At 31.4% G+C, this 21857-nt stretch overlaps 1 protein-coding gene across 21 annotated transcripts in view; it reads left to right on the forward strand.

The window, feature by feature from the left end:
* Positions 1–21857, forward strand: part of LOC130446066 (inositol hexakisphosphate and diphosphoinositol-pentakisphosphate kinase 2) — a 163028-nt gene that overhangs the window by 51129 nt on the left and 90042 nt on the right. For 11 of the 21 annotated variants that reach the window (XM_056782092.1, XM_056782093.1, XM_056782103.1 and 8 more), the window contains 6 exons: positions 2769–2994; positions 5910–6168; positions 9507–9752; positions 9819–10036; positions 10159–10340; positions 15358–15399. In XM_056782092.1, the coding sequence (XP_056638070.1) occupies positions 2769–2994; positions 5910–6168; positions 9507–9752; positions 9819–10036; positions 10159–10340; positions 15358–15399 (1173 nt within the window). Of the gene's footprint in view, positions 1–2768; positions 2996–5909; positions 6169–9506; positions 9753–9818; positions 10037–10158; positions 10341–15357; positions 15400–21857 lie in introns of all 21 variants that reach the window. The other 10 variants (XM_056782097.1, XM_056782104.1, XM_056782098.1 and 7 more) reach the window with 3 other exon arrangements.

Genomic DNA, 21857 nt, shown 5'->3' on the forward strand with positions numbered 1-21857 from the left:
TTCTACAGCCTCGAATTGGCTATAACAGTAGCGCACAGCAGAACAGACTAGGAAGCTGACAGGTGATTTGAAACATTATGAAAATTTTATGAATCAAAATCTCGATTTCTGGAATGAAGAATTGAACGCCGATATATAATAATATAACGTTAGGCCACTTTCAAAATTAACAACCAGGTGTATTATTAAAATACTGAATTTATTTTTTATATCTTCAAAATACTTTGTAAACATAATTTATGCGATTCAAAGCATTTTCTAACTACATTAAGTATAAAATTACAAACAAATTTATTACAAAACAATTTACGATTTAGATCAATTTGTAGATATCTTCTATTAGGATTATGAGATCTGGTATAATGGGAAACAAATTTAAGAAAACTTCTAGTACACACACACACTATGTATGTAAAAAAAGTTTATACCCCTTGTAGATCCTAAAAATGTCCTTCTGCTTCCCCTCACATTAAACTGGGATTGATGAAAAAGATTGTAAAGGCTGTGGATAAAGAGGGTGATGGATTCAAATACCTTAGAGGAATTTTTTCCCAGTTAAGTGATGCCAAATTAATGGAAAGTATTTTTGTTGGGCCACAAATAAGAAAATTGCTGGATGATGACAATTTTGGAAAAAAGCTCACCAGACAGGAACTTAGAGCATGGAAGGCATTTGTTAGTGTAGTGAGGGGAATTTTGGGCAACAATATGGATCCAAACTACCAACAGTTAGTTTATGACACCTACAAATCCCTTGATGATCGAATGTCATTGAAAATTCATTTCCTCCATTCCCATCTGACATTTTTTCTTGAAAATTTGGGAGCTGTCAGTTATGAGCAGGGTAAAAGGTTCCACTAAGAAATTCGATATCAAGGTCGATAGGATTTGGCCATGAATGGTGATTACTGTTGGTTTTTATAAAAAGAAAGTGCAACCCTTCATAAAAGGAAAAAGTTGAGCTAATTGATATTTAAAGTGATTTTTTTTTGAAGTTTTTGTTTTTAATAGATGTGAGGCATATTTATTAGATTTAAACTATATTTTCATTTTTCACACTTTCGTATTTGTATAAATCCATTTTATCAAAATGTGTTATTCATTCTTGTGTTACTACAAAATTTTTTTTTCGACCAGTATTATTGAAATCTGAATCTGAAAACTTATGTGTCAAGAATTATCTTATTTGCTGCTTTACTGATAAATTACATGAAGTTGTACATGTAATCATGGTAACCGGAAAATATTTAAAAAAACGGAGTTATGCTACTTTCAAAATAAACGGCTCATATGAAACAAAAAGAAATCAACAATCAAAATCTGTTATAAATTAAATATTAGTTTGATGTCTGAAAATATTCCGAAGTGTAGTTTTTTTTTACCTAGATGCTGTGAAACTTCTGCTTTTATTGAATGTAGTTTTGATATTTCAAGTGTAATGTTCATTTCCATTCGGTCACTAGGTGTTGAGTATTCACTTCTTCTATTTATTAAAATAATATTCAATTATAGTGATATGATGTTGCATATGATTATTTCTGACGATTCTTTATATCGGCAACACCGAGTATTAGTGTAAATTTCATAGTTTGACTTTATCTAACTCTTTTTATGAACTATATTTATACGCGGGTAGTTGATCTAATCGAGTGTCCACTTGTGTTTATTTCTAATACATATATACGTTATCAAATAATTTAATTAAAAGTATCCATTGCAATAGTTACCATTTTATTTTAGTTGGGGATTTTGAGAACAATTCGAACTTACCCTAAGTTATTAACGAAGTGTGATAGAAAAATAGTCTTAATTATTTTATTATTTAAAAAGGTAGAAAAATATGATTCAACTTCCGTCAAAGTTCCAGACCAGCCTACATTGGAAACATTTCTGTAAGCTTTTATCTGCTCTGTCATGGCCTTTTCAATGTTAGGAATGGCGTCGAATGTTTCCTTTCTAGCAATGTATTCAATTTCTAGTCCGACATTGCACGGTTTCAAATCTAGCGAGTAAGGTGGATGTAGGCAGATTTTTACCACCTATAAACTAGTGAATCGAAGCGACTTGTGCACATCGTTTCTTATTCCACTTATTCCCACTTTTATATCGCTGAACCATTTTTAAAAGCTTTGAAAAGCTAGTACATGATGACCATAGACAACTATAACATTTCTCCTTGAGTTTCTTTAGCACAAATACTTGAGAGTAGAGCTTATATTTTCCACTACACATCTCTTTCTCTCCTCCACATCATTTCTTGGTTTTTCACACAGTATGATAATGTTTTCTTGGATAAAAATTATTACATATTTATTTGAGTTTTGTTTTTTTTATTGAAAAATTCCTACACAGTTTGTCATAATTTTATTTGTCACATTTGCTTTTTGGAATAAAACAATTATAAACGAAAAATAATAAGAAAACAATTCCAAATATTATAATTAACTATTAAATTAGAGAAGCTTTTCTGGTAAGGTTCAGTTTTCAAAATAGAGCTTTTTTTAAGTTTCTGATTTAATTGCATAAGAGCATTTTTAGTATATTCTTAACATTTTCTCTAAATATCTGCCGGGCTGGAATAATCTTTTTATTTATATTCTCTACTGTACCCTTTGTAAACCGCTAGTTTAATAAAAATTTTTTTATAAGCGAAATATTGGAGCGCCAAATACGATATTTTGTTTTAACAATATTGAAAATCTGTGAATCTTATTATTATGACAAAACCACTTTCCTGCGTATATTGACTATAATGATTATAATTTCAGAAGTTGTTTTGTATCATGGAGAAACTTGGGAATTAATGGGTAGGAGATGGGGAAAAATAGAAAAGGACTTTTTCACTAAAAATAAAACATTTGACATTAGCAAAATTCCCGATATATACGACTGTATAAAATATGATTTACAACACAATCAGCATACCTTACAATTTGAACAGGCTGAAGAGTTGTATACTTACGCCAAATATCTAGCGGATATTGTTATACCTCAGGTATTTATAAATAATTTGATTTATTTTTATTATTTCGTATATGGTTTGATTTTTATCGAATGAATTCATCTTTGTTGCAACTATGCTACAAAATTTAGTTTTTAATCAGGATGTCCAGACAAATTGGCCAAACTACAGATACTAGATATGATGCCCATCTTATTTACCTTCAAAATTTTCTTCCTAAGGGAGCTTCGATGATAATGCTGTTATGACAGTTTTTTTTCATAATCGATAATGATATTCTTCTTATTCATTTTATTCTAGTTATATTATCGCTCCATCTTTTCCGGCGTCATCATCTGTCATTCTACTTCTATGGTTGTTCCATTCTTTTTTTCTATTCAATAACCACTCGTTAATCTTCTCCACATTACATATTATTCTAATATAGTCGCTACTTATTCGATCTGTCAGTGTGTTCTCTGCTTGTAGGGTTGTTGGGTGGATTGAGTAGCTCAATGACTCTGTTACCGGTCCCAAGCCGGGAAAAAGGAAGAGGGAATCGTCAGACCAGGTTAGCACCCTATCTGAGGACTTTAAATACATTAACGCTCATAGAACCAAGGTTGTGCCTCGGATAAACAGAACGGATAATGATATTGAAAGAAAAGAATAAAATTGATTTTTCTGGAAAAACATTGCATAAATGTCAAAAAATACAAAAAATTTCACCTTGTCTCTCCTAGGTGACGAAAATACAAAACGCAGGCTTATAGTAAATGATTTGCTGCAGAATCGGACAATTTACTAATTTTTAGATCTGTTTCGTTTGATATATGCCTGAAAAAAATACCTAACTCTTTAAAGAGCGTTTGGATAAAGATAAATTAATTTGTATAGAATAAAATCATATCTAATATTTGTAGTTGACATTAGACAGGAGATTAGCTGGATTTCCTTGTGTGTGTGTCCTTATTTTATAAACTATTTTCACATTTAAAGAATTATGAATAATTATACAGTTGTACTTTCATATCAATTAGTTAAGACGATGCACATAATCATATAATTTTAGCAACAATAAAGGAAAAAGATATAAATTAGGGAGAGAGTTATTTTCAACATATTTTTTTCTAGTTTTCTTTTGATTCCCGATTTTCACATACTTTTCAAAAAATGTCTTTTAAGTATTTTTAATGATTTGTTATAAATGTTGACGTCTAAAGAAACGATGTATGTTTATGATGGGAATTTGTTTTGAAATTTTTCTTTCGATAGATTTAAATACACTAAATGTTATCATTTACAGTAATGTTTTGTGCACCACATAATTTGTCTCATATTTGTAAATTAGAGTATATTAAATGATTGTGGCAATTCAATATTGCAAAAATGGATTCTGCCTTTCTTCAAAGGAACAATTACTTTCCTGGCTAATGCCTCGACGAATATTGAATTACAACTCCTCTGAAGAGCGTGATGTCAATCGACCTTTTGTCGATATTAACATCCCCAATGATTCGCAATTACAAGGAGATGTGTGTAACCACTGACTACTTTAGACGTCATTACGTCTCATCAGAGCAGTTTAACAAACCTTGTTTGGGCTTGAGACCCGAACTGAAGACAACGTCAAAGAGCGTCGCTCGGTAAATATAGTTAAACAATTCCCAGCGAACACTAAGTGGCGCCTTCCTCACTTCCAACTGCAAACAGGAATCTATATTATCGGCGACTAAGCTAAATTTCTACCTGACCAGTTATTCGCAGTTATTATTTATTCAATAAAGGGCTTTGGTGAATTTATGAATCAGTTTTTAAAAATAGGGACTATTACGTTTTTTTTTTCATTCTTCTGATTTCTTTATATTGAGTTAGAATATTGCACAAATTTATGTTTTCTAAAATATCTGCTTGCCCATTGTTGATTAATTCAATTAATGAGTAATTAGATACTCAAAACTTGTCCTTTATTGTATGGCCAAAAAAGAAATTTTCTTTCAAATATAAAAAAGAAATTGAATAGAAAATAGCATCTCATTATAATATATATAATTACTCAATCTTCTTATAAATGGCCTAACGTATTTTTTCCAGCAAATTTGATTTTGCCATTAGTGTTCCTAAGAGAGGGGCTATACTCGTATAATATGTAACTTTCATTATTTCATTACAAAGTTCATACAGTATAAAAATTAGTGCATGTTATAGAGTAGGAGTCGCCAGGCTTTGAAAGAATACTCATATTAGGAAAAAATAACAATGATTAATATGAAAATATTTTGCCATTAACTTTAATTTATTAATTTAATGCATAATTATTAACATTATTTGTGATCTTGCGATACTAAAATTGTTCTATCATTCTAAATTATGTTATTTGTTAAAGTGTGTATTTTTTGTACATTTTTTGTCTTATTTGAGCTACCTGGGAAATTTTAGTTTGAGATCATTCAAGTTATCAGAAAAATAAAAACCGTGTGAAGTACTAGATATTATTGAAAATTCATATATGAACCTCTCATACTACCCTTACGGGTACTAATAGCCCATTATTGTCATGTTATCTCTAAAAATAGTAATTCAATGATGCTTTTCAGAAATTTTTTAGAAATAATATTGAGAGACTCGTGATTATTAACATATTTACCAAACGAACGGGTTAATGTAGTATCGAAATTGAAAAGTTGGTATCAAGTTTGAAAAGAGTACATAATTGATGACACGCAGCAATTTTTAAATTGTATGAGCTGTATGTCTTTTTTGTATTTGCAAGAAAGTATTTTAAGACCAATCTTTCAGAATTTACTGTATATACAAAATAATCATCATAATTTCTAAATTTACACTATACAAATTCATTGACATAATTCTACAAAACACTGGAAAGTTAAATTTGGATGTACGGTACTTAACTGAAAACTAAACAAATTAACTTGGTTATACTCTTTTTCTTATTCTCGCCCTTACGGAAAAAGGAATATGGCCTAACAGCCCAAGAGAAATTAACCATCGGACAAGGTATTTGCACACCTTTATTGAAGAAAATTAAAGCTGATCTTCAAAGGAACATAGAAGAATCGGGAGAAGAAACTGTTAATAGATTGAATCCAAGATATTCCCATGGCGTTTCCAGTCCTGGTAGACATGTTAGAACAAGATTATATTTTACAAGTGAAAGTCACATTCATTCTTTGATAACTGTCCTTCGACATGGAGGTTTAGTAGATGTAAGTACTAGTAACGTTTAATAGTTATAAATCTAAATATCTTGTATATAGTAGAGTCTCGGTTATCCCCCATTCCTTGTTATATGCGGCACTTATTTAAATTAATTAATACAACAAAAATCTTTGAAAATAGTATGCTGATAGCTGAAGATGACCAGTATGAAATGAAAATTGTCACACTTGTTAAGAGTGATGATGCAGAAGATGTTGAAAAACCTGAGACTGTTGGACCCCATATAGTAACACATAAAGAAGGGGTAAAAATTTTTGAAGCAACCATTAGATACGATGAACAGCAAAAAGAAGTCAGAGTTTTCGACATTATGATAATCCAGAGATGGCAGGACTTGGCAGCAAAGAAGCGGTATACAACAGGAAGGCAGACAAAAATCACTAGTTTTTCCCACTCATCCTGAACTCTCCCTTCTGAATTGTCTATACAGTACATAAATCAATAACATTAAATTGATTCGTATGGCTATTTTACTATTTTATATTTCAGTACTGTATTTAATTTCTAAATCTGTAGAGTTAACATATACGGTAATGTATAATTTCTTTTTTTTTTAAATTGCTTCAGGAACAGTACCTTCTATGTACAACTGTATATTGTTCTTGTATTTTATTTGTTATTTTTCCTTTCTATTGTACCGTATTGCTACATAATATTATGTTTACTCACTAAATGTACAATAAAAATATTACAGTAACACTGCAATACATTAAATCTATTTGTTATTGAACCCTCCCTATTATCCACCATTTTAGCTTATCGAGACTCTACTGTATTTCGCATAATTAATTTTCACGACTCATTCTGATTAAATATAGTCATTTTGCAGACATTTACTGAAATTTTCATTGATCACATATTCAGTTGAGGTTTCATACTTTGTGAATGGGACTATGGTTAGATCTAAACAGTTTATTGTAATTCGAAAGGTATCTAAAAATAAATTATAGTTTAAAAATTTAAAAATTAATAAAACACACATTAAGCAATAATCAATCTAAAAAGTGAAAATTAATGTCACTATTATAAATGCGCCGAGTACTCTATGAGATATTTTTAAAAAAATATTTGCTGTGTGTTGTAACCAATAGATCTGAGTCTGATTCATAGCCTGGGAACAGTCTCAATTATTTCTTCTATCACTGACTAGAACTTCCCTTTCCAATATTCCTATCTTTCACCATTTTCTTAATAAGCTCGAAATGATTCTCTTTGGTAAGATGGACGTTATTTATCTCTGCGGGTCTCTTATATGGTTGACTCAAATATTTCTAGGATAGCTTACCTGGTAAATCTTCTAGCGCTTCACCAATATATCTGGCATCGATTCTTATTTTGGGTTGTCTCCCACAAGTAGATATCCCCTTTCCTTTATTCTCCATTTCCCAAATTACCTATCTTAGTCAAAGTGGAAATATAGGACTTGATGTCACTTGTTATAATATTTTACTAGTTTCATTCAAACCAAAAAAATTATTCATATGTCAATAATAAATAGTTTTATTATTGCCAAAACCTTGTTATTTAGTTTTTTGAAACTAGAATATATTTTTTACTTTTCTGTATAACTAACTCTAAAAGATTACAGTTTTTGTAAGTCTGGGACTGCGCGCTTACGTCGTCGCCCACTAGCTCTATCTTTATTACTCTCATGCAGAGTGTGCAAAGTTTAAATTGAATATGATCGCTCAAAGTAGGGAACAATCGAGGTCAACACTTCAGTAACATACAGATGAAGCTAATAAGAGCGTGTTAAAAAACTGGTAACAAATTTCTCTACCAATTATTCTGTTATATTTATTTTTTTGTAGTTGGAACAATAGGTTTCTTCTATGTGAGATGTGGTACTTCCACTTTTTTATCTTTCCGTCATTTTTCTCAAGTAATTATTGGTTTGGTATTTTTTTTTCTGCGTGAATCATATATGTAATAATTCTAAATGGACAGTTTCTATAAATGGAAGCTGTTCCGACTAAGGAAGACAGAATGACAACGATTTCTCTGTCCTCCGAGGTTCCAGCTCGGCTCTGCGCTTTCTCAAGCATGCGCAGTATAGATAAAGTGTCTCGAATGATAGAGAAAATGAATATTGTCGGCACCGTAACGTGGGGACGTTTCTACACATACCAACTGTCTATATAGGAGTATTACATATATGGTGTGAATTATGTTATAAGGGTTCTCTACTTTTATTTCAATATCTCATGACTGGCCGTACGCGTGTTTATTCAACTTCTGGAAAACAGCATTGTTTTTGGTTTTCATATTGAATGTTTAAGAACGAAGATGTATTGGGAATCGATAGTGTGCCGATGGTGGTTTTTGAGTTAGCGCTTCATGAGTCAGCTCATCCCTTTTTTAGAGGTAGGTACTTTCAAAGTTGATCCATTCTTTTGCTATCTTTTTATATTGTGGTATGATGGAAAAATTATTGTAATCTATAGTAGCTGGTCACCTATTTTTAATTTATTAGTTCGGATCATTCCTATTTTTTAAATCCTCTTATTATTTAATTAACTTCCTCTTTCCTGCACTCAAGTTTTGTTTCATTGAATGAGGAGTCTATCTAAATTTTCCATTTGAGTATACTGACTTATGAAATATTTTTTATATTGTTCCTTATTATATTTTTTCATTCCTTTCGTACATTTTGAAACTTATATTTTTATGTCCACTTCCATTTGTCTATTTCTTACTATAACTTTTCCAACTCCAACATTTGTTACCGAATGAAAATATTTTCTTATATTCTTGGATTATAAATTATAGATTTTTCTATCTATGTACTTTTTTTCCCTAAATTTCTTTCTTTCCTGTTGTATTTTCTGTTATTCTGTAACACCATTCGTATTCCTAGGGCTTTGTCGCTCTATTAGCTTGTTCCATGTTTTATTAGGAGTTGTGAGGTTGATATATTGTTTGGTTTGTACTGGTATTAATGAAGTTCATTAATGCTTTCATAGCTACACAATACTATTTGAATCCTACCATATATGTTTTGGCTTTTTATTCATTAGCGGTGCTGCTGTTTGCAGTTTTCTTCGAACTAGACTTTGTGGTATTCATCAAGGTTAGGGCTATCTACTAGTTGTTGGAGATAATATAATATATCACAACGTTTGAATTATCAGATCAATTGAACTTTCCATATGAAAACTGTGACTTAGTACAATACTTGATTATTAGGTGTACAATTAATTTTCTTTTCACTTTATCTAAATATGTTCCACACATTCGTTTCCACCATTTCCTTTCCTTTAAATCATCCTTGATTCTTTGAAAAAATTTATTTGAGATTAAAATGGAAGAAATAATAACTTCATAGGTACAAAAGGACGAACAATGGAGAAGAGCCATGGACTATGTTTCGTGTGTCTCTGAATTGAATTATATGTCGCAGATAGTTATAATGCTTTACGAAGACCCCACTAAAGATCCTTGTAGTGAAGAAAGGTTCCACATAGAATTACATTTCAGTCCAGGAGTAAATTGCTGTGTGCAGAAAAATTTACCTCCAGGTCCTGGATTTAGACCGCATTCAAGGAATGAATCAGCCACTAGTAAAAATAGCGTGAGTTATTATTGTTATCATCGAATCGTTTTATTTTCAGTTGATTCAAATATTTTATTTCTGTAGAGCTTGAACACTTCTGAAACTGCAACTCCCGATGATGCAAAAAGTAGATGTTCGCCGAGAATTGACGAAGAAGCAGAAATAGCCATTGAAGAAGAAAAATATATATTACATTCGCCAAAAGGACCAGATTCGCCTACAAATAAAGAGTTATCGCCACCATTTTCAGAAGATATAATGTACAGGGGTCGATCAAAAATTAGTGATCCAATTCCAATCGGGTAAGAATTAACTCGCTTTATTTTCTATTTCTTCTCTAATCTTATTTGTAAAGCACTCCATCATTTTTAGATATTCTGTTTACTTATCAGTTGTAATAATTAGAATATTCTATTTTATTTAGGAATTCACATACAGTGAGTGGACATGAAGCAATGCATTTAGCCAAACGTCTTAATGAGGAATTAGCGAATCAAGCAGCTCAACAAGGTAGCCGTAGTTACGCCCTTAACCGAGCGACCAGCCCCGAATTAGATCAGCAAAGATCAAGAAGTTATGATCACAAAAGTCCTCACAAAGGTAAAGGTAGGTAAACAATAATTATTTATTTATTTCCTTTCATTTGAAACTAAAATCATTTTTGCTTTTTTTTTTTTGATTGCAGATCGAGCAAAATGAAATAACATTGTTTCAAAATAAATTTCATTGCCAATGAATTATGATAAAACATTTTTGTCACAAATTGAATACATGAAACAATATTTATTTTTTTGCCACCCGTACATGCTAGCCGAGGCTCGTGATTCGAGCACATCCTATATTCTGTTGCAAACAAAGCTCAATTTGTTTTGGTCTAGACATTTCAAAATACACCATAACCTAACAGTTTACGAGCATGTACACGGAGCACATCTTTCCAAAATTTTAATGGTTATTTTAATATTCTTATGGGTAATTGATTATCCTAGTTTTTGATAATGATGAGATAATAAACTGACTTATTTATAAAAGTAATTTCAATTTTCATTTTGCTCTTTCTGTTTTTCATGCAGGTGCCCATTCAGAATTTAATTATCTATTATATGAATCAAAATCAAGAGATTTTTCACTTGTCCACTTTTTTGTTACAATAGATAATTATCAACGTATGCTACAAATAATTTTACCAAAATTAGATTCCAAATCACTTAGTGTTGATATTTATTTTGTATTTTGTTGTAGTTATTTAGCCTTATGACATAACACATGCGATTATGCAAATATATAACATTAAAATATATGTATTGGGATATTGAGGTTTGCAGTAATTTCAAAATGAGAAATTTTTTATTCAACTTCAGTCCAAAACTTCCGGAAAGTATTCTTCCCATCATCAGGAAAATTACAATATAGAACAACACAATGAGATAAAAGTATTGATTGTGTCGAGGGTTCCATGTAACTCATCTATTTAGATACCTACAGTTATGATCCTCATATCATTTCATCATAGAAGTGGAAAACAATAAAAATTCTGCAGCATTTCTAGACACTAAGTGTATTCGTATCTTTAATAATACAATTGTGATAGATTGATACAAGAAACCGTGTCGTTCAGGTAGTTCTGGATTACCATTAGTTAAACAATAATTCTTTGGAAGTGAATTTAATAAAAAAAATGTACTTAAAATTCCTAATCTTTTTTTTCATAATAAAAATTTGATTATCCTTTTACATCTTTTCCTAAACATTTCTTACAATAGACCTTTACTTTGTAAACTATTTTGATGAATAGGCTTTTAATATCTTAAGAATTATATAAGAATGTGTCTGTAGTGACTTAAACTCAAACAATTTTCACATCTTCACAATTTATAAAGGATATCAATTAAAAATTGCAAATGAAATAATTTTAACAATAAATCTATCTTTGTCCAAAGTAAAAAATAATACTTCTATAACTTATCTTACTAATATAATTAACAATATTTATTGTCAGGATTGTAATAAACAATATATCCGTCAAATCTTAAGATCCCGATACAATAGAATCACCTCACATATAAGCGAACGCATCCTGAAAAAGATGTGCACTTGATGAACATGTTTATTCAACTGATCTTCAGAATGGATTTTGATGCTGCAATCATGAATCTACAAGAACGTGAGAGTTGAACGACCCGGTTGTCAAATGATTTCCACTATTCTCGGATTTCTTCAGGCTCGATTTTATTAGTATTATGACATGGTACTTCATTCACCATTCACGTTTGACAGTAGTGAACAATACAATGGTATTTTCAACATATATGAATCGAACCTCAAATTTAACGTAAGTTATCTTTTCTACATGAGTGTTCATATTCATTAAAGATTCCACATGTTTCATTTTTGTATTATATTATAATTTTTTCTCATTGTTATCTATATCGTAGTTTCTCTGATGATAAGAACAATAAGCTTGGGGTAATTGTAATTTAATGAAGAGTTCGTTTTTCAAAATTGCTGCAAAACATAATATTCCTGTCTTTTTTATAATAGTTATTGAACCCATTGACTTGAAGCTTCGTGGACTAGCTTAATTCTGATGACAATACATTGATCAAATGAGAAATCCACAAAAAAATTAGTGATCATTAATTAAATTACTGTATTAAGACAGAGATCTTTTGTTTCACTCACATTTGACATGGTAATATTTTATATAATAATCACATGATTATAAAAATGTGTGTGTGTGTGTCGACCTAGGTTAGGTCAGTTAAGTCACTGAATTCCAACCTTGAGCTCAAATTATCTTTACGGATGTCTCAAACATAACCAAACCTTTTTGTCAGATGATATAAATTCGAATATTTTATATACAACTTTTCTATTTAATAATTCCTACTTTGTAGTAATTGATAGATGATTATGCAGGTTTTTATTTTCATTAAAATTCACCAGCCGAGGTACTTTAACATAAAACTAACAATATAGAGATTTTAAATGCATTAAAATTCAGTTAAGATTCTCATTCATATTTTATTTTTATTTCCAGCACCTTCGGATCGATACTTTTTTCCTATTAATAAAATGGTAATTTTATAAGGTGTACATGATGGTTTTAACAACAAAATACAATTAAATATCTTATTCTTGTATTGTTGTAGTTAGAAAACTCGCTTTAGAGGAATGATAAGTCCTTTGAGACCTGAGTTTGCAGGATGTTATCAATATTTATTTCAAATGCAATTTACACTTTCTGATGAAATAGCTGTAAATTAAAAATTATAATACTGAACACACTACTTACTACCATTATACCTCAAAAAGTTCAAGTCAAAGCGCCTGATAGGCTTCACGAAGGATATCGGCCCTTGGTAAAATCAAGTGGGGCACGACGGGCCTATCTGAAGTCCTATATGCTCAACGGTCCTTTGGCCATCTACAATGCAACTATGAACTATCATTATATATACTTTGTGTTGCAAAATTACTTTGACTTCAAACGAAACGAAAGTTCCTGAAGGTAGTAACTTGATGATAACTATAAGTGTTGGTGTAGTCTAGTTTTGGTGGCGAGAGGGACTGTAATTTTACAACTATGGAAGAAAAATTGAATCAATTCGTCAGTGTATTTTTTTACAGTAGTATATTGTTAATATGCTAATATGGGCTAAATAAATGACACTAGAGTGAAGGTGTAAAGAAGATAAGCTGTAGTAACTGATAGTTTGATGGGGGGAAATCATTTTGAAGAGAAACATTGGTACAATGGTAGTAAACAGTTGATTATGAATATATATGAATCTCACCACCAACGGTTCCAGATATTTCAATTTGCAAAATGATCAATTATAAAAAATAATCCTGAAAATTCATTTACATTTCAAATTAGACTTTCGACTTCATTTTTAGCAATTTTGAACTTAATATTACGATGAAATATTTCATTATCTTGTAACGTTACTTCAGTATTTGAAGGTTTTACCAAAAATATTTTTATAAAATATTCTGAATTGATATTATACATCAAGTATATATATTTATTAATATAGAAACATTTTATTTTTACACTAGACTAGTAGGATTTTAATAAAGAATGTTGAAGATGTTTTTTGTATAATTTTTGTGGTGTTTCGGCCAAATATGAATATCGATCTGTTGTAATTAATATAAATAGAAGGAATTTATAAAATAGATTTTTTTGATACATTCCTCTATTTTATATATTGCTAAAATTGCCTCCTTTCCACATTCCAGATTCTGGCTTAAGACATTTTGTATGTTTATGATAAAACGTATAATGCTTTTTGCTATTTTATTTTTCACATTGATGACTATTTAATCTATTTTCCAAATATTATGATGTTTGGTCGATATAAACAGTACCTATCTACAAAGGTTTTGAAAGAAATATAAAAATTCCTAACGTTTATGTATTTATTTCATCCGTTGTGGTATCTTTATATACAAATATTCCAGTTCCAATTATAAAAGGTAAATTAAAAAAAAATGTAAACGAATTGTATTTAATTATAAAATAGATATAAAAATTTATTACATACTAAAAAATTGAGTATAAAATATTTATAAAAAGTCTGAATGGAATGGGTGAGTCTGAAGGGATCATTGGGATTCGTGGTAGGAGAACAACTCCACCTTTAAATTTGCCATTTAAAATTGTAGCTCTAACACATACTGAATAGACTGTTTACACCACCACTACATCAACACTCGCAATTACACTGTCTGTAAAACTGTTTATCTTCAGTCTCTGAAGACGATAACTTGGTTATCAAAACGCGGGTCAGACAGTGTAATTATGAGTGTTGATGTAGTGGTTTTGTTAACAGAAATTCCAACTCATTTTAACACACACAAACAAATTCATTCAAATCGGTCCAGCCGTTTAGGGGGAGTACACTGCCAACACACCTACAGAAGAATTATATATATAAAGATATTAGATTTAGATTTGATGTTATTGATGTATTATCATGACAATCAAATTATACTTCTGATGTATGGTACTAGTATAGCTTGTTGCGTCTACTTAACTCATAATCAGGAATATTTGTAGTGTTTTTATCCTTTTTTGATTTATCTTGTTAGTTTCACGCACAAGCGTTTTAATCTATTTTCTTTCTTTTTACAACAAGATGTATTTTCAACATAGTCCGATATATAGATACAACATTCAATTTATTTATTCGGAAGTTTATTAAGTTCAAAATTGCTCAAAATACAAATGTTCACTCCGTAGAGTCAGTTTCAAGCTCTCACCGTTTTTATAATGGCACTTCCTAACAAAAAATTCGATTCGTTTTTTGTAGCATCAATGACTTACTACATCAAGTACAAGAAGCTCGTATCAGCTTATGTTGGAAGAACTGAATTAAATAAAAAGTGGATTATTGATGAATCAAGTGAGAATACTTGATAACTTTCATTTTATAAAACTAACAATTTTGTTGTAGCAATAAAGAACACAAAAAAGTATTTACTTTTACTTTATATAAGAGCATTTTAATGCAAAAAGGTTTGTAGAATGGGTACCTACAGTAATATTTATGAATTTGGTATTTAACAATGTGGTTGCTATATTGATAGTATAACATTACTAATATCTTTTGAGCAGCTCAGAAATTACATCAAAGTTTGGATGCTGTTAACAGCTCAGGTATGATCCTAAAAATATGTCAAAAATGTTCCGTTTATACTTCATGTATTTTCATTTTATGTGCACATCTTATTGCGAAAGACATGAATCCCGATTAAATGACCATTTAATCAGTTTACAGGTTTAGCGAACCACGAGGAGTTTGAATCTAGTGGGAAACACAAAGATTATAAAAATCTCCCATATCAGAACAATATCATTTCTATATATATATATATATATATATATATATATATATATATATTGTTGTTTTTTTTTTATTTGACTCATTCTGCAGAAACAGGATACGTGCAAAGTCAGATCATCATTGATTATAACAGTTTTTTTTATCAATAGTATGAGTAGAAAAACCGTTGTCTTGAATATCTTTGATAACTAAAGATTTTATAAGGTACCAAAGAAAGAAACTGCTCACATGTTAAACTGTTTTGATTTGATTATTTTCCCACTAGACTCCGTCCCCTTGTATAAATTTTTATACACGAAATAATTACTGAATATATAAGTAAATACAAAATCAAAAAATTCTTTTTTGAAAACTATATAAAAGTGTATGAAAGATTTTGATAATTTTGTATTTATGCTCACATTGGCCGTCTAAAAATTGACGAGTATAAAAGTATTATAACTTTTTCCCTGGGTTTAAGTTCGCAGAATTGATTTGAAATTGTTTGTGAAAATATTTATCCATAGTTCATTGATTTAAAAAATTCAAACAACATTGTACAGAGTGAGTTTTAAGTATAGAACGCGTTAATTGTCTCGGAAACGACTTTACGAGCTCTTGTTAATAAATAACGAGACTTCGCGTCTAGAGGGCGCCCTAGACGGGTGGGGTAGAAAACGAGTAGTGCGATATCTAGATATCTTGTCTATGCACGTACCAAAACCCATTCCCGTCACTATTTATAGTATTTGTGCAGTAGCGGTTTTTTCTCGTGCCAAAAACCATTTGTATTTCGTTAAATTGAAAATAAAACTTCGAATGAGTATTATAAATTGTTGCAAGAGACCTATGGGGACAATTCTCTATCTCATGTGCGTGTTTTTGAGTGGTGTAAGCACTTTAGTGAGTGCCGAGAGAGCACTGAAGATGATCAGCACCCAGATCGCCCTGTAACTGTTCCAACTCCGGAAACAGTGACCAAAATCAACCAAATTGAGCGTGTATATCGTCGAATGAGCATCCAGATGATTGCCGAGGCTGTAAACGCCGATAAAGAAACTGTTAAAAAAATTTTATACGAGGATTTTCACATGACAAAGTCTGTGCGAAGTTGGTGCTAAAAAATCTGACTTCTGACCAAAAGCTCTTGCGTCAACGGGTCTGCTCAGATTAACTTGAAAGGTTAGAAAAAGATCCCGGACTGATGAAAAACGTTATTACTTGCGACGAAACGTGAATTTTTCAATATTATGTTGAAACAAAGCGACAATCGAGGCATTGGAAGACGTCTGAATTGTCCAGAATAAAAAAAAGGGAAGATGTCCAAATCAAAGGCAATGTTGATTGTTTTTTTGACATTAACTATATCGTGATGACTGAATGGCTTCCAGAGGGAAAGCCTGTGAACCAGATTTACTATTTGTCACTTCGAGAACGAGTTCGTAAAAGTCGGTCCGAGTTGTGGAAGAGCAACTCGTGGATTTTGCACGGACAATGCATCTGCCCATAACGCACTATCTGTGAGGCAGTATTTGGCCAGTAAGCGCAATTCAGTGCTCGAACACCCGCCATACTCACCAGATTTGGCACTGTGCGACTTTTTTTGTAAAATGACTGATATTACGGTGGTATTTACATTATTATTTTTCATATATAATTGTACCAATATCTCTGCCCAATATAAAATAATACTTCAAGATGGTATTATTGAATAAACTAATTTAGTTTTATCCATCTTTAATAATTTATATCCTGATAGAAATCTCATACATCAGGTCAATAAATTATTAAAAAAATGTAACGAAATTGCTGCAGTATAAAATTTTTTCAACGCATGCTCAGACAATCTGCCACAAAGTTTGAAAGAGATTCAGATTCTATGTAATATTTAACGAAGTTTCGTATGTTTTTTATTTAAAAAGCAAGCATAAGATGGGGTAAACCTTTTTACACTCAAGTATTCGATGCCGTGTGTAGATGTCTGTGTATATTAATCTTGAACTTCTGTAGGTTTTAGTGTTCGGAAAGGACGTGCCTTGGTAGCCAATTCCACAGACTTACACTTCTCTAAAGAAAGGATTTCTGATAAATTGTCGTTCTGGGCGTCTGCAGGCGAGCTCATGAGCCACGTCTACCTATCGAGTGGGACTTGCTAAAACTGCTTCAGGTGGTATTATGTTGGGCAGCTCGGAAGAGTATCTACTGTGGTAGTATCGGTAAAACAAAGTCAGGGCGGTGACCTTTCTTCTATAGTATTTAACAAATTAGCAACTTTATATACGGCAAATGCTAGAAAATGTCCCTTATGTCAGTGTTACAACCCAATTTCAACATTCCAATGCGATTCGTAATATCCCTGTTTGTTTATTTCTTCTTATTCCTGTGACAATCTTCTAATTCTTGATTGGTTTAAGTAAGGTGTCGTTCATCAAAATCTTTTTTGAATCTGAAAGATTAATTTTAATACTTATATGAAGAAAATTGCTTAGGTTGTTAAATAAAATGAAAAAATAAAAAAATTTCAAGTATTCAACATTATTTTTTACGCCGAAAAATAATTGAAGAAAGCGAGGTAAAGTTTCGTAAATTTTATCCTGAAATTGACTTTTCTCATGGAATGATTTTTAAGTGGTTCTTTGCTCTTACAAGTGGTCGTATGAACACGGATGATGCTGAACGACCGGAACCGTCATTTACTGCTATTCCAGAAATGGCTGATGAAATCCTTACCTAAAATAGAATCGAAAAATCTATTTAAAAAGGTAAATGCCGCGATTGTATAATGAATATAAAAATCCTGGCTCGCATCAAATATAATGAAACTTTGATTGTACTCAATGTAGATGGGTACATAACTACAGATCCAAAAATAAAGTCGAAACAATGGACTTCATCCAAAAAACGTGCTATCAAAAAAGCAAAAGCCGTTTTTTCGGCGAATAAGATCATTACCACAGTATTTACCAAAGCCAAAGGTGTAGATAATTGTCATTGATTCCTTAGAAAATTACCCAAATTACGTTATTTTGCTGAAACGTTTTGATACAACAATGATCCTGCCCATTCGTTGACGATTGTTGCAGAAAAATTAGCTGAAATGCGTTACGATTTATTTCCTTATCCGCCATATTAACCTGATTCGACTCTCTCCACATGGCTTGATGAAAAGCAACTTCGGACAAATAAGAAATAATTTCCGAAACATTATTTTTGGATGGTGTTTAAAAACTTTGGCATCTCGCTACTCAGAGTATTTGGAGTCGAATGATGCTGTTAATTGTAACAGACGCCGGACTATTTAAGTCTCCTTCAGTGAAAAAGAAACCAAATATTTTGATATAACATTCAATACATTAATCTTATGTCGATATTGGGTATGGCGTTTTCTCATCAACGGGGAATTGTAACGCCACCACAATCTACATATAATTCAAATGTTCGGATCATTGTGTCAGCAAATTGTTTACGACTTTAGAAATTATGAATTGAATCAAGTTTAATAAGTATGAATGGAGTTTGTTACCAAGTAAAATTCTCGTCATGGCTGTTCGTGAAATATCAAGTTGCTTGAATATTTTTCTAATACTCAAGGGTGGATCGTCTCCTCAACCTTATCTTGTTATGAAATTTCGGTTAGGATATAAATGATTAATAATTAGTTAACTAACAAGTATATTAATGAAAGCGAACGCGTTATTATTCGAGATCTTCTTTTTAAGACGCCGTTTACCTTCGGAGGTTGGCGATCCAAATGGTTATTGTCGCACTAGAAACCGCAGTCCTAAAAATTTCTGTACAAGTCTGTAGAATTTTATCTACGGCCTACCGACCGTTTTCTTTCGATCTTCTCTTCTATTATCGGGCGGAGAATCTCATGACGCTCGCCTCTCATTATAATTATGGTAGTACTGTAACTTTCCTTCTTTCATTATCGTGAGAAGTTACCCATTTGTTGTGGGATCTCTATGTTTGTCTTATGTTTCATCCATGATAACCGCAGCATTCGCCTGTAGGCGTACTTTTCGAACGCATCAATTTTCTTCTCTGTGGCCGCATCCGTACAGAAGAACAGGAAAGATCAGTCCAGGGATCTTAGAGATGATACTTGTCGAGAGATCATTAATCGCATTTTAAGAGTTTGTGACCATAGACTTTTCCGTCTACCGTATATTTTTATAAAACGCAGAAAAACAGTTTAAAGCTTTTATTTTATTTATTAATCGTCATTTTTATATTTTTAATTAAAACCAAATCGAGTAACATTAGAAGTTGTATGATTTTGTGAGTGCAAGTCGCATCGGTAGAACGATGGTGTGATAAACCTGTGTTGCAGATTCACAAAGAATTTTTTTAGCTGTTACTTTATTTTGTAACGAATTCTCAATATATCCTTCTGCCACAGCAGTGAATATCCATCCACTAAGTCGTTTAATAGCTTAAAAATTTGCATCGCTGTCTGAAAGTATCGAGGCAGAAGAACGAGGAAAATAATGTCTCGTATAGAGATGCTCCAATTCAAAAACAGTGACTATTATTGAAAACTTCGAAAATGTTTTTACATCAATTGGCTGCGTAGAAGGTTGGCTACCTGAGAAGGTTTTTTTTACATTGTATACTATGGTAAAAATCCTATTTGTGGATATTTTAGATGCTTCAATTGTTACAAGATATTTTGATACTAAATATTGAACGTCATCCGTTTGTAATTTCAATAATTCATCTTTTCTCATTGCTCTAGATACTCCGAAAATCTAGTCGATCTACAAAATGATTCATACCCAACTATTGAAATTTTAACTTTTGTTTTTTGTCACTCAAAACAGGTTGTCAGAAGCATGCTTGTTCTTTGTCTAGCATTTTTGTCTCCTTCAGTATATATAGGGTGATTTAAAACGTTCCAATGCGAGTTATATCACTGCATTAAGCAAAAAAAAAATTCAAAAATGCGGCATCAGCTAAATACTTTTATGGTTTTCTCGATAGGGAGAAACTTAAACGTTCCACAGGCTTTGATTGGCTAAACCTTATTGTTAATTTGCGATTTATCTATGCGTTATAGACATGTGATTGTTTGGTGATTTTTAATCGTTTTTTTTTTTTCGATTAATGCAGTGTTATAACTCGCTTGCGAAAGTTTTTAAACACCCTGTATATCCCTTTCTCATTATTATTTTATTAAATTCGCTAATGCTTATGTTATTTTTCAAATTCAAAATATGCAAACAAAATTGTCTCTGAATAATGCTTCACTTGTTTTCTTTTAAAATTTTTATTCACTTCCATTTCTTGGGATCATTAACAGAAAATAATGCGTTAACCCATTAAGTACCGTGAGTCCCATTTAGGGATTGCGCAGTTTTGCCCCACTGCAATTTCATTTTATTGATTTGTCATGTGTGAGTTGTATCGTTCGCACTATTAATTTCATCCTCAATTGTAAAAATAAAAATCTGAACTTGAATTCTGTGGTTTTTGAACAAAAAGAGTAAATACAGGGCACTAAAATCAGCCTGAGCTACTAAACTCTTAATTGCTATATATTTTTGAGGTTATGTTTGAACATATTTCTGATTTTAACATGAGAGGGTGAAAATTTGTTATGTTCTTGTTATTCTTAATCTGATGTGTCATCAATATGCCCCTTCGAATACTTATACGAATTTTTTTCACTAGATCCTCTTTTGAAATCATAAGTCGGATATGCGCATATCGTCAGTTTCTTTCTCTTCTTAGTTGAACACGTTTTTCACAGGATTGACCTATCGAGAATGTCTGTCTGTAACCCTGTACCTTGAACATATATTAAATGATCCTAACTTTTGGTATAATGATGACGTCAATACCATTGATATTGTTGAATTACCACCAGAAGATGTAGATGAAGTCACAGATTGCGAGGATTTTGACGAAAATCTATTGGCAGATGAAACCCTCACAAAAGTTCCTGGGGCATTGGAAGTTCACAGTATTCATGCAGAAGATACTATCGATGATGGTCTCAGTACTTCGGTTTATCAGACAACAGAAAAACAACGTAACCTTGGGCAAAAAATTTCGTAATTTTGAAATACATATTGTCCATTCAGAATATGATTTTGGTGAGAATTCGAATACATTCACTCCTCATTAAAGTAAGAAAAGGAAATCAACAATCTCTGAGGGTACTGAGACACAACCAGTTCGGATCACAAAAAAGAATAGAGAAAAGGTAGTTTCTAAACGGGGAAAAAAATAGAACCATCATTTTCTCTACAAAAGAAAAGTACGAGCACAGGATAGATTGGAAAACACA

Source organism: Diorhabda sublineata, chromosome 6, assembly GCF_026230105.1.
Source record: "Diorhabda sublineata isolate icDioSubl1.1 chromosome 6, icDioSubl1.1, whole genome shotgun sequence".
NCBI classification, from domain to species: Eukaryota; Metazoa; Arthropoda; class Insecta; order Coleoptera; family Chrysomelidae; genus Diorhabda; species Diorhabda sublineata.